At 44.6% G+C, this 15000-nt stretch overlaps 1 protein-coding gene and 1 pseudogene across 1 annotated transcript in view; both read right to left on the bottom strand.

Moving 5' to 3' along the window:
- LOC147010266 (uncharacterized) overlaps positions 1 to 8546 on the bottom strand; it is a 16573-nt pseudogene extending 8027 nt beyond the window's left edge.
- Positions 1 to 15000, bottom strand: part of LOC147010264 (receptor-type tyrosine-protein phosphatase H-like) — a 137405-nt gene that overhangs the window by 55771 nt on the left and 66634 nt on the right. Inside the window, exons 19-20 of the mRNA XM_085861229.1 lie at positions 13130 to 13533; positions 8916 to 9036 (exon numbers count right to left, since the gene is read on the bottom strand). Of these exons, the coding sequence (XP_085717355.1) occupies positions 8916 to 9036; positions 13130 to 13533 (525 nt within the window). The remainder of the gene's footprint in view (positions 1 to 8915; positions 9037 to 13129; positions 13534 to 15000) is intronic.

The following is a 15000-nucleotide window of genomic DNA, read 5'->3' as shown; positions in this document are numbered from 1 at the left end:
CACACACACACACACACACACACACACACACACACACACACACACACACACACACACACACACACACACACACACACACACACACACACACACACACACACAAAAACATGCAAATTCACACACACACAAATACAGACACACAGGAATACATACAAATACACACAGATACACACACATACACACATACACATTACACATACACAGGAATAAAAACACACATACACAGGAATACACACATACACATACACACATACACACACTCAGGAATAAAAACACACAAATACACAGGAATACACATACACATACACAGGAATAAACGCAGACATACACACACACACATTACACATACACAGGAATAAAAACACATACACACATGCACAGGAATACGCACATACACATACACACATACACACACTCAGGAATAAAAACACACAAATACACAGGAATACACACGTACACATACACAGGAATAAACACACACATACACACATACACATGAATAAACACACACATACACACATACACAGGAATAAACACACACATACACACACACATTACACATACACAGGAATAAAAACACACATACACACATACACAGGAATACACATACACACATACACAGGAATACACACATACACATACACACATACACACACACAGGAATAAAAACATACAAATACACAGGAATACACACATACACATACACAGGAATAAACACACACATACACACATACACAGGAATAAACACACACAAACACAGGAATAAACACACACAGGAATAAACACACATACACAGGAATAAACACACACATACACACATACACAGGAATAAACACACACAAACACAGGAATAAACACACACAGGAATAAACACACATACACAGGAATAAACATGCACATACACATACACAGGAATAAACACACACACAGGAATAAACACACACATACACATACACACAGGCATAAAGACACATATTCACACAGGAATAAACACACACATACACAGGAATAAACACACACATACACACTTACACAGGAATAAACACACACATACACACATACACAGGAATAAACACACACACAGGAATAAACACACACATACACATACACACAGGAATAAACACACACATACACACAGGAATAAACACACACATACACAGGAATAAACACACACATACACACTTACACAGGAATAAACACACACATACACACATACACAGGAATAAACACACACATACACACATACACAGGAATAAACACACACATACACAGGAATAAACACACACATACACACATACACAGGAATAAACACACACATACACAGGAATAAACACACACATACACATACACACAGGCATAAAGACACATATTCACACAGGAATAAACACACACATACACAGGAATAAACACACACATACACACTTACACAGGAATAAACACACACATACACACATACACAGGAATAAACACACACATACACACATACACAGGAATAAACACACACACAGGAATAAACACACACATACACATACACACATACACAGGAATAAGCGCAGACATACACACTTAGACAGGAATAAAGACAGACATACACAGTTACACAGGAATAAAGACACACATACACACATACACAGGAATAAACACACACATACACAGGAATAAACACACACATACACACATACACAGGAATAAACACACACATACACAGGAATAAACACACACATACACACATACACAGGAATAAACACACACATACACAGGAATAAACACACACATACACAGGAATAAGCACACACATACACACTTACACAGGAATAAACACACACATACACACTTACACAGGAATAAACACACACATACACACATACACAGGAATAAACACGCACGTGCGCACATACGCAGGAGTAAGCACGCATACACACGAATACACTCACAGGAATAAACACACACACAGGAATGAACACACACACAGGAATAAACACACATACACAGGAATAAACACACACATACACACATACACAGGAATAAACACACACATACACAGGAATAAACACACACACAGGAATAAACACACATACACAGGAATAAACACACACATACACACATACACAGGAATAAACACACACATACACATACACAGGAATAAACACACGTACACACGAATACACACACACAGGAATAAACATACACATACACATACACAGGAATAAACACACACATACACAGGAATAAACACACACACAGGAATAAACACACACACAGGAATAAACACACACATACACACATACACAGGAATAAACACACACATACACAGGAATAAACACACATACACACGAATACACACACAGGAATAAACATACACATACACACATACACAGGAATAAACACACACATACACACATACACAGGAATAAACACACACATACACACGAATACACACACAGGAATAAACATACACATACACACATACACAGGAATAAACACACACATACACAGGAATAAATATGCACATACACACAAACACAGGAATAAACACACACATACACACATACACAGGAATAAACACACACATACACAGGAATAAACACACATACACAGGAATAAACACACACATACACACATATACAGGAATAAACACACACATACACAGGAATAAACACACACACAGGAATAAACACACACATACACAGGAATAAACACACACATACACACATACACAGGAATAAACACACACATACACAGGAATAAACACACACACAGGAATAAACACACACATACACAGGAATAAACACACACATACACACATATACAGGAATAAACACACACATACACAGGAATAAACACACACACAGGAATAAACACACACATACACAGGAATAAACACACACATACACACATACACAGGAATAAACACACACATATACACGAATACACACACAGGAATAAACATACACATACACACATACACAGGAATAAACACACACATAAACACACACACAGGAATAAACACACACATACACACATACACAGGAATAAACACACACATATACACACACGACCAGGGTTGCGTCAGGAAGGGCATCCGGTACACATACACACACATACACACAGGAATAAACACACACACACACACAGGAATAAACACACATACACAGGAATAAACACACACATACACACATACACAGGAATAAACACACACATACACACATACACAGGAATAAACACACACATACACACATACACAGGAATAAACATGCACATACACATACACAGGAATAAACACACACAGGAATAAACATACACACACATACACAGGAATAAACACACACATACACAGGAATAAACATGCACATACACATACACAGGAATAAACACACACAGGAATAAACATACACACACATACACAGGAATAAACACACACATACACATACACAGGAATAAACATACACACACATACACAGGAATAAACACACACATACACAGGAATAAACACACACATACACAGGAATAAACACACACATACACACATACACAGGAATAAACACATACATACACATACACAGGAATAAACACACACATGCACACATACACACGGAGACACACACACAGGAATAAACATACACACACATACACAGGAATAAACATGCACATACACATACACAGGAATAAACACACACATACACACATACACAGGAATAAACACACACATACACACGAATACACACACAGGAATAAACATACACATACACATACACAGGAATAAACACACACATACACAGGAATAAACACATACTTACACACATACACAGGAATAAACACATACATACACATACACAGGAATAAACACACACATGCACACATACACAGGAATAAACACACACATACACATACACACAGGCATAAAGACATTCACACAGGAATAAACATACACATAGGAATAAACACACACATACACACGAATACACACACAGGAATAAACATACACACACATACACAGGAATAAACACACATACACAGAAATAAACACATACTTACACACATACACAGGAATAAACACACACATACACACATACACAGGAATAAACACATACTTACACACATACACAGGAATAAACACATACTTACACACATACACAGGAATAAACACGCACATACACATACACACATCTATACACACATACACACACACACACACACACACACACACACACACACACACACACACACACACACACACACACACACACAAATACACATACACACATATATATATATATATATTGTTGCGGTTTTCGCGCCCGCCGGCGTGCGACGGCCACGTAACTCGAATCGCGGCACGTCGCCCACCGGACGGACAATCCAGTCGTGACCCTCTCGGACTAACGCCGGGAACCAGTCACGGGTGGACCTTTCGGTCTCACCGCGATCGAGCCAATCAGCCCCCGCGTGGGATAGGGTTGCTCGCCAAATTCGAACTACCTAAGTACCCACGCGGAGGGTAGACCGGGCGATCGCACCTCGCCGCAGGTCGACTTCGGACACGGGCCATTGCGACCCGTTCCGTACTATCAGAATAACCGAGCGGTGTTATCGTCGACCTCGACGGTTCGATTAATTATCGGGCGTATTCAGCCCACTACCAACCCTTTACGTGAAGCAAGATGGGGATTCAATGGGGGAAAAGACGAAGCGAAGCGGGAGAACAGTTCAACAATAAAGCACATTTATTCTCGGCACACGGGAAGCACACAAATACAATTCCACCAAATGCACACAAAAAAAGAAAACACAATTCCATTTACACAAAAAGCAAACATAAAAGTGAAAACACAGTGCAGAGCTAATACCGACTACCGAGCACACGGCAACACTTATACAATTCTACTTCACAGACGGCGCCGACAACACATACCCAAAACCAAGGAAAAGAAATCCCCCAAGAATGGGGTAGGCCTGAGGCCGAGACCGGGTCGGGCCTACCCGTCTGGTGATGAGACGCGGAGCGGCGATGGCCCCGCAACCCGCGGGCCTCGTGGACAGTGCCTGGCAGGGGGTGGGAACGGGGCCCCCTTGGTCGCACTATCTCAGCGCGGGGGGAAACAGGAGGGGGTTGCTGATGCTCGGGGTATAGAGGATCTTTATTATATGCGACGAGCGTCTCCACCTCGGCCAGGTCGCGCTGTCGGCCTCCTTCGGGTGCAGCTTCCTGCACGACGCGAGCACCCCCTCGTCTGGTGTCGCCGCCTTTCCACCGCTCCGTCCCCTCCGTTCCGACTCCCACGCACACGACGAGCAGCTCCACCGCCCGCGAAGTCTTGACCCTCTGCTTCCGACTCTCCTCTTCTTGACTCTCCGTTCTCGTTCTGCTGACTCTCCCTCGTTCTCTCTTGCGACTCTCCGACCCCTCGTTCTCGTTCTGCTGACTCTTTCGCTCCGACTTTTACGACTCCTTTGACTGACGAACACCGTCCTTTTATCCCCCCGTAACTTCGCCTTTGACCCCCTCCCTTTGACCTTTCACCTCGCTCCCCATTGGCCGAGAAAAAGTGGGCGTGAAGGCTTTTGATCCACAAATTTGCATATATCGATCGCCCTGGGGCGGGCCAATTCGCCCCTCGCTCACCGATTGGACGGCAAAAAGTGGGCGTGTGTCGTTTTCGATCCGTTTTGAAGCAGAAAATCCGTGGTTTTGTACACGCTGTTCGACGCGCGTTCTGCATGAGTCCAACACCGGTACCCACAGCGGGGCAAGAACGGTGGCGATGCTACGGTTGTGAGGTGTGCGTGAAGGTCGTGGCGGTTGTGGTGAAGCGGTGGTTGTGGTCGGTGGTTGATGTTGTGGTTGTGATCATGGCGGTTGGTCCAAAATAAAGATAGTAAAAGAAAAACGGCTATCCTGAAGAGTCGCAGCTCGCATAAATGACATGTATTCCCACTAGACAACGGGTTCGGGCCTAACTACACATGCACTTACCGAGATACCTCACCTAAGGGACCTGAATGGTGGTTTGCGAATCTGGTAACCACAACAATATATATATATATATATATATATACAACAATATATATATATATATATTGTTGTGGTTACCAGATTCGCAAACCACCATTCAGGTCCCTTAGGTGAGGTATCTCGGTAAGTGCATGTGTAGTTAGGCCCGAACCCGTTGTCTAGTGGGAATACATGTCATTTATACGAGCTGCGATTCTTCAGGATAGCCGTTTTTCTTTTACTATCTTTATTTTGGACCAACCGCCATGATCACAACCACAACATCAACCACCGACCACAACCACCGCTTCACCACAACCGCCACGACCTTCACGCACACCTCACAACCGTAGCATCGCCACCGTTCTTGCCCCGCTGTGGGTACCGGTGTTGGACTCATGCAGAACGCGCGTCGAACAGCGTGTACAAAATCACGGATTTTGTGCTTCAAAAACGGATCAAAAACGACACACGCCCACTTTTTGCCGTCCAATCGGTGAGCGAGGGGCGAATTGGCCCCGCCCCCAGGGCGATCGATATATGCAAATTTGTGGATCAAAAAGCCTTCACGCCCACTTTTTCTCGGGCCAATGGGGAGCGAGGTGAAAGGTCAAAGGGAGGGGGTCAAAGGCGAAGTTACGGGGGGGATAAAAGGACGGTGTTCGTCAGTCAGAACGAGAACGAGAACGAGAACGAGAACGAGAACGAGAACGAGAACGAGAACGAGAACGAGAACGAGAACGAGTCAGAGAACGAGAACGAGTCAGAGAACGAGAACGAGTCAGAGAACGAGAACGAGAACGAGTCAGAGAACGAGAACGAGAACGAGTCAGAGAACGAGAACGAGAACGAGTCAGAGAACGAGAACGAGAACGAGTCAGAGAACGAGAACGAGAACGAGTCAGAGAACGAGAACGAGAACGAGTCAGAGAACGAAAACGAGAACGAGTCAGAGAACGAAAACGAAAAGGAGAACGAGAACGAGAAGGAGTCGGAACGGAGGGGACGAGTGTGGAAGTCTGGAGCCCGAGGCCTGCAGTGGCTGGAGAAGCTGAAGAGTCGCGAAGGGGAGAGTCGATCGGAGAGTCCGGCGAGGAGAGCCCAGGGAAGAGTCCAGGGTGGAGAGTCCAGAGGCGGCCGCGGCGAAGGCAGACGAGGGGGTGCTCGCGTCGGTGCCAGGAGCTGCACGCCCGAGGGAGGCCGGCAGCGCGACCTGGCCGAGGTGGAGACGCACACCAGGGATAATAAAGATCCTCTATACCCTGAGCATCAGCAATCCCCTCCTGTTTCCCCCCCGCGCTGAGATAGTGCGACCAAGGGGGCCCCTTTTCCCACCCCCTGCCTGACACTGTCCGCGAGGCCCGCGGGTTGGGGCGCCATCGCCGCTCCGCGTCTCATCACCAGACGGGTAGGCGCGACCCGGTTTCGGCCTCAGGCCCGCCTCATTCTTGAGGATATTTCTTTTCCTTGGTTTTGGGTATGTGTTGTCGGCGCCGTCTGTGAAGTAGAATTGTATAAGTGTTGCCGTGTGCTCGGTAGTCGGTATTAGCTCTGCACTGTGTTTTCACTTTTATGTTTGCTTTTTGTGTAAATGGAATTGTGTTTTCTTTTTTGTGTGCATTTGGTGGAATTGTATTTGTGTGCTTTCCGTTCGTCGCGAATAAATGTGCTTTATTGTTGAACTGTTCTCCCGCTTCGCTTCGTCTTTTCCCCCATTGAATCCCCATCTTGCTTCACGTAAAGGGTTGGTAGTGGGCTGAGTACGCCCGATAATTAATCGAACCGTCGAGGTCGACGATAACACCGCTCGGTTATTCTGATAGTACGGAACGGGTCGCTTAAGTGGCCCGTGTCCGAAGTCGACCTGCGGCGAGGTGCGATCGCCCGGTCTACCCTCCGCGTGGGTACTTAGGTAGGTCGAATTTGGCGAGCAACCCTATCCCACGCGGGGGCTGATTGGCTCGATCGCGGTGAGACCGAAAGGTCCACCCGTGACTGGTTCCCGGCGTTAGTCCGAGAGGGTCACGACTGGATTGTCCGTCCGGTGGGCGACATGCCGCGATTCGAGTTACGTGGCCGTCGCACGCCGGCGGGCGCGAAATCCGCAACAATATATATATATATATATATATATATATATATATATATATATATATATATACATATATATACACACATCCATATACACACACATACACATACACACATACACACATGCACACACATACACAGGAATATAAACACACACATACACACACATACATACACATACTCACACACAGGAATACACACACATACACACACACACATACATGCACACACACATACGCACACATACACACATACACACACACACATACACACACACACATACACATACACACATACATACACATACACACACATACATACACACATACATACACATACACACACATACATACACACATACACACATACACAGGAATATAAACACACACATACATATACACACACATACATACACATACTCACACACAGGAATACACAAACATACACACATACACACACACATACATGCACACACATACATGCACACACATACATGCACACACACATACGCACACATACACACAAACAAACACACACACACATACACACATATACATACACACACACACACACACACACACACACACACACACACACACACACACACACACATACATTTATTATTATCGATTACCAAATGTACTCTGCTTGTGTGAGAATAACAGAGCAAGTGTGTGATCCACAGATGAACGTCCAACTCAAACTGAATAACTAATTAACTTGGTATATTGATGATGTGTCATGAGATAAAATCGATTGATGAAACATGAAACCGATGGTAGTTATAAATACCGTTGTGATTGTCAGGTGAAACATTGCGATTGTGACTCACTTGTTTCTTAAACGTCTCCAACGAAACAAAACCAGGATGCTTATCAAGATTACAGCTCCGACAAGAAGTCCAAAAATAAGTCCAAGTGGTGGTGGTGTTGGTGGTGTTGGTGGTTCTGGTGCTGGAAAGTGCAGCAAAAACATCAATCAGCATTTCTTGAAAAAAATCCAGAAACATTCATCTCAACAAGTTTAGTTGTACAAGCAGCAGTTAAAAAACATCTGAACGATAATCGAAGGCAACGAGGAAATGTAGATTCATTCATTACCACATGTACCGCACTAGGGTAATACAGGTTCATATTACCACTTGTACCCCACTGGGGTAATACAGGTTCATATTACCACTTGTACCCCACTGGGGTAATACAGGTTCATATTACCACTTGTACCCCACTGGGGTAATACAGGTTCATATTACCACTTGTACCCCACTGGGGTAATACAGGTTCATATTACCACTTGTACCCCACTGGGGTAATACTGGTTCATATTACCACTTGTACCCCACTCGGGTAATACAGGTTCATATTACCACTTGTACCCCACTGGGGTAATACAGGTTCATCTTACCACTTGTACCCCACTGGGGTAATACTGGTTCATATTACCACTTGTACCCCCACTGGGGTAATACAGGTTCATATTACCACTTGTACCCCACTAGGGTAATACAGGTTCATATTACCACTTGTACCCCAACTAGGGTAATACAGGTTCATCTTACCACTTGTACCCCACTGGGGTAATACAGGTTCATATTACCACTTGTACCCCACTGGGGTAATACAGGTTCATATTACCACTTGTACCCCACTGGGGTAATACAGGTTCATATTACCACTTGTACCCCACTGGGGTAATACTGGTTCATATTACCACTTGCACCCCACTAGGGTAATACAGGTTCATATTACCACTTGTACCCCACTGGGGTAATACAGGTTCATATTACCACTTGTACCCCATTGGGGTAATACAGGTTCATCTTACCACTTGTACCCCACTAGGGTAATACAGGTTCATATTACTACTTGTACCCCACTGGGGTAATACAGGTTCATATTATCACTTGTACCCCACTGGGGTAATACAGGTTCATATTACCACTTGTACCCCACTGGGGTAATACAGGTTCATATTACCACTTGTACCCCACTGGGGTAACACAGGTTCATATTACCACTTGTACCCCACTGGGGTAATACAGGTTCATATTACCACTTGTACCCCACTGGGGTAATACAGGTTCATATTACCACTTGTACCCCACTGGGGTAACACAGGTTCATATTACCACTTGTACCCCACTGGGGTAACACAGGTTCATATTACCACTTGTACCCCACTGGGGTAATACAGGTTCATATTACCACTTGTACCCCACTGGGGTAATACAGGTTCATATAACCACTTGTACCCCCACTGGAGTTACACATTCCATTGGATTCCATCGACAAAGAGTTTGGAGAGCAAGGCAGGATGCCAGAGTGTATCAAAAGCACGAGGTATGTCCAGAGAGACCGCCCAAATCTCATTTCTGATATTGAGGGCCTTCATCCATTGTTAGGAGAGTAGAAGCAGCATGGTCAATTTAGGGTGACCAGGTCTGAATCCGAACTGATGATCTGAGATGAGGCTGTTGGAGAAAAGGAATTATTTTATGTCAACTGTGATGATGGATTCCATGACCTTGCTGATGATAAGGACAGTAACCTAATCGGTCTGTATTTGAGGAGATGCGTTTTTGCACCTTTTTCATGTCATCCTGTGATGTTGGCTGATCTCCAAACAAATGGAAGATGACCTCTGGTAAATGACAGGTTTAAAAGGGCAGAGACAGGAAACGTAAGAGCAGCAGAGCAGCTTTTAAGGACACGTGAGCTGTTGCCGTCCAGTCTGGTTGCAGTGAGAGTTGAGGATTGCCAGAAACTTTTCCGCCTTCTCAGGTGCAAAAAACACGTAATCCAGGAGCAGCTGGGTACAACTGGGAAAGATGGATGCCAAGAGTGACGGGTCGGGGACACAACAATTTGAAGCAAACAATGAATTGAGTTGGCTGTGGTGGCATTTGAAGGGAGGGAAGGGATGGAAGGGGAGCATACTCCAGAAATGGACTTGACAAGGCACCAGCAGGTTACAGAGAAGGGAGACAAGTTTGAAAGGTCATTCTTGAGATTGAACAGATGTTGTTTTCTTGCTCTGCTGGGTGTGGACACACACACACACACACACACACACACACACACACACACACACACACACACACACACACACACACACACACACACACACTTGTTACGTGTGTTGTGAAATGATCTTTGGTTACCTTTGGTTAGATTTTCCTTCCTGGAGGAAAATTTAGGTTGTTTTACACTTTAAAGCAACAGTCTCACCACAGAATTCAGAGTACCAAGAGCAGGGGAATAGGGAAGATTACTGAAGACGAGATGGGATGAATCTGTTCATAAGAGAAAGAAGGTTTCTGTGGAAGAATTCCCAGGCTGAATCAATATCAGGGGAGGTGGATATAGGAGACCATGGCTCCTAAAGTATGATGGCTGCTTGCAGTCCCTGTCAATCTGCCTGAGTGAAATCTGCCTTCCAGATTTCCTGAATCTGCCTTCCTGAGTCTGCCTTCCAGACTCGCCGGCACTGAGGTCGCTCTCTGGGTACAACCAGCGAGATGTTGACTTTCACAAGCACATGATCAGATGACCCAACTGGAGCAGAGAAAGACCAGGAGACATTTGTGGGAATGTTTGTTTTCACCAAATCAGGAAGAGGGGATTTGCCATTGGGAGAAATCCAGGTTGGAAAGTTTACGGATCGAGTCAAACCCATTGAGACACAGAAGTCCTTTGCAGGAGCGCCACGGCTGGCGAGAGAGGTACCAACACCCAGCCAATTAGAATGGTGATGATTGAAGTCACCACCTGTGAGGAAGAGGAAGAGTTGGGAGGAGTGATTAAAAGTTAGTCCATGTCTTCTGAGAGAGAGATGGAGATGGAGTCATCACTGTTGGGAGGACGGTACAACACACATGCAAACACAAGGTGAGAATGGAGGGGAGGTCGCAACCAGAGGCACTCCTTGACTTTGGGAGGTGTTAGAGAAGTACATGGAGAGTGAGAAATTGAGTTTTTGATGTAAAGCCGGACTCTGCAAACAGGACAGGGTTCAGGTCAATCAAACAATTGGAGGAGACAATTGCCAGGCAGAGACACCAAGGAGTCACAGACATCCTGCGGGAGGAAGGGTTCAGTAAAGAAGATGATGTCCAATTTATCAGCAGCGGCCTGGATTGAGAGATGTCAGGTTTGAATGGGGGACTCAGATGTTTGATGTACAATGAAATTAAATAACCCACTATGGCACCAAATACAAACATCAGGACTCGCTCAACAATGGGGAATGAGCGAGGGCTTGGGCAAGGTATGAGCTGGTTTTGGCCTGTGCAGGCTGGTGTGGGACAGGCTGGAGTATGGCGATGAAGAGAGGTATGGCAATGAGGAGAAGTGGCCAAACAAAGAGAGAGGAGAGGACGGCTGCCTCTCCAAAGGTCAGATTCCGACTCCAACGACCACATTGGGTCTCTAACTCCAAAGTTGAACATCATGGCCTTCGTAAACTTTTTAAACCGCCTTCATCCATCGTGGGTCCCGATCATTGGCCGCCTGCAGCTGTGAGCATGGCATCTTTCCGGGCCATCCCGCCCCACAAGGTTGCCCCAATAAAAAGTCTCACGCCCCCCTCTCCAAGGCTCCGCAGCCGACCTCGCCAACATAGCATGAGGTTGCCAGCCAAACAGTCTGTGCTGCTTCCCTCCAAAGAGCAATGCACTTCCCACTTGTGCCGTTGTTTCAAAGTCCTCATCCGGCCTTGCTCAAAAAGAGGAGGTTTTGCACAACAAACTCTCCACTCCTTTAAAGTTAACACTCACGGCCTTGTCGGTGCACATTTTACAATACGAGGTTTTCCCTGTTATAAGGGTAATGTAACCTCCGTGGGGTCACATCACGGTCCATGCTATGCTTCCTATAATGTTGCTTTTGACACCCCCCCCCCCCGCTTCTTCCATATACTCGTGTTTCGAGGGTAAATTAACATCAATAGTTCAATGTTCAACATTTTCAACTGTATCTGAAATAAACATTTTGAATTTGTGTTCCGATCAATAATTGTAGAAAATAGACAGCTCAAGAAGGCACTCACCTGTTGGGATAATCCTGCAGTATGAGTTGCTACACACGACAGTGCTGATCCACAGACAGGAGGTGATGCAAATGGAGAAATTTGTGTTTGGACTCAGAGATTTCAGTGTAAATGAAGTTTCGTTGGTTTTTATTGGTGAAGAGCGACCCTTGTTGTAGGTGATTTGATAGAAAACATCTTTCCCTGATTGGGAGGCTTCCCATTGTAGAGTGATAGATGTTGCAGTTGAAGTCGATGTGAAATGTTGAAGTTTTCCAGGAGCTGAAATAGTATGACACAACAATTCAACAAAATCTGGGAATGCAAGTTCAGAGGTCATGTGGTATTGGAATAAATAATCCCCATCAACATAAGGAGTTAGTGTTTGTAATGAAAAAAGGAAAAGAACCGTGAAATAAATTTCCCTTGATGATCATATCAGGATTTTAATAAACCAAACCGGTGTTAAATGTATCAGAAGAAAGTGGGGCAATGACAAACCAAACAAAACAATGGACTAATACACATCGGCGGTTATGGTTTCTTCACGAGTGCATACGGGTTTCTCAGCTCCTTGAGAACGTGATTTATTTGTTTATTTATTTTGTATACTGTACCTGGTGGAACCTTGTGGAAGAGCGAGAGCAGAATGGAAAGGGGGAAACACCAACAGCAGCGTAGAAGTGAGAGTGACAACAACTGGGAGAGGAGACGAGACGAGAGAGGAAAGGAGGTTCGATTGATGGCAACACAATAAGTGCAAGAAAGGAGGATGTCAGAAATCCAGGAATGGAGACCGCCTTCTATGCCACAAACAAAGCGGTTTGAAAGCAAAGTAGGATGCCAGACTGTGTCGATTGACCGAGATACGACTACATGTATCGTCCGAACCTCTTGTTTGAGGTCGAGGTCATCCAAGAATTGCTGAGCGAGAAGAAGCATGTCCAGGGTTGCATGACTGGAACATAATACAAACCGATGATCACAGATCAGCTTGTTTGAAAGTAGTTTCATCAAGGAAAAGTACAGGGAAAAGCTTGGGACTGGAAAGACGCCATCAGAAGCAATGATGGCTTTCTTGACTGCTTGTAATTGAAAGCAAGCTCACTGGCCTATAGTTGATTTGCTCTGTTTGTACACCCTTGTTATGGATGGGAGTGATCTTTGCTGACTTTCATGCAGAGGGGGTGGTCACCAGAGGATAAGCACAAACTGAAATGGAACTTCATTTGATAGAGTGCATACCTCTGCCAGGCTGAACAGTTTACATTTTGTTTCCCACTGATAGGCCGGATCGAGATATGGATCTGAACCAAAATCTAATCGGATTGTTCTTGTCACCTAACCAACTCACCCACCCAGTTTTGTCATAACTTATCCACAACTTTTTGAAATATCATGCTATATACATAGTTTTTGGCCCCATCTCTCGATGGTGAAGAATCATTTCAAAATTAAAATAAACTTGTATCCAGATCCGCATTCAGATCTTTACAAAAATTTACTCAAGTCTTCCTTGTCACACACCCAACCTCCCCACCCAATTTCTTCCTGATCCATGCATAACTTTTTTCAGATATCCTGCACACAAACAAACAGACAAACAAACAAACAAACAAGAAAAAGATGTCGTGCAGAGCACGATACTTGCAAGATCCACCATCCTCTCCAAAGGTTGCCATGGATACATCATATTGTCCATTTCATTCAGATTAAAATGGACAATCTTAATCAAAGCTCAGGTCAATCGGATGAAAATTGACGATTTTTCAGATCGAAATTGATGATTTTCGAAGTTTGACATTGAGTTGACCTTTGACCTTTTGATTTCAGAAATAGTTGGTTTCCCGATTCAGTGACGCAATATGCAAACCCGTTCAACTTTCAAGTCA

The sequence above is a fragment of the Eptatretus burgeri genome, chromosome 17, assembly GCF_056783735.1.
Source record: "Eptatretus burgeri isolate ZD-2024b chromosome 17, Ebu_testis_v1, whole genome shotgun sequence".
Classification (NCBI taxonomy): Eukaryota; Metazoa; Chordata; class Myxini; order Myxiniformes; family Myxinidae; genus Eptatretus; species Eptatretus burgeri.
The sequence above is the reverse complement of the archived record's forward strand: the minus strand, read 5'-3'. Positions and strand labels throughout refer to the sequence as shown.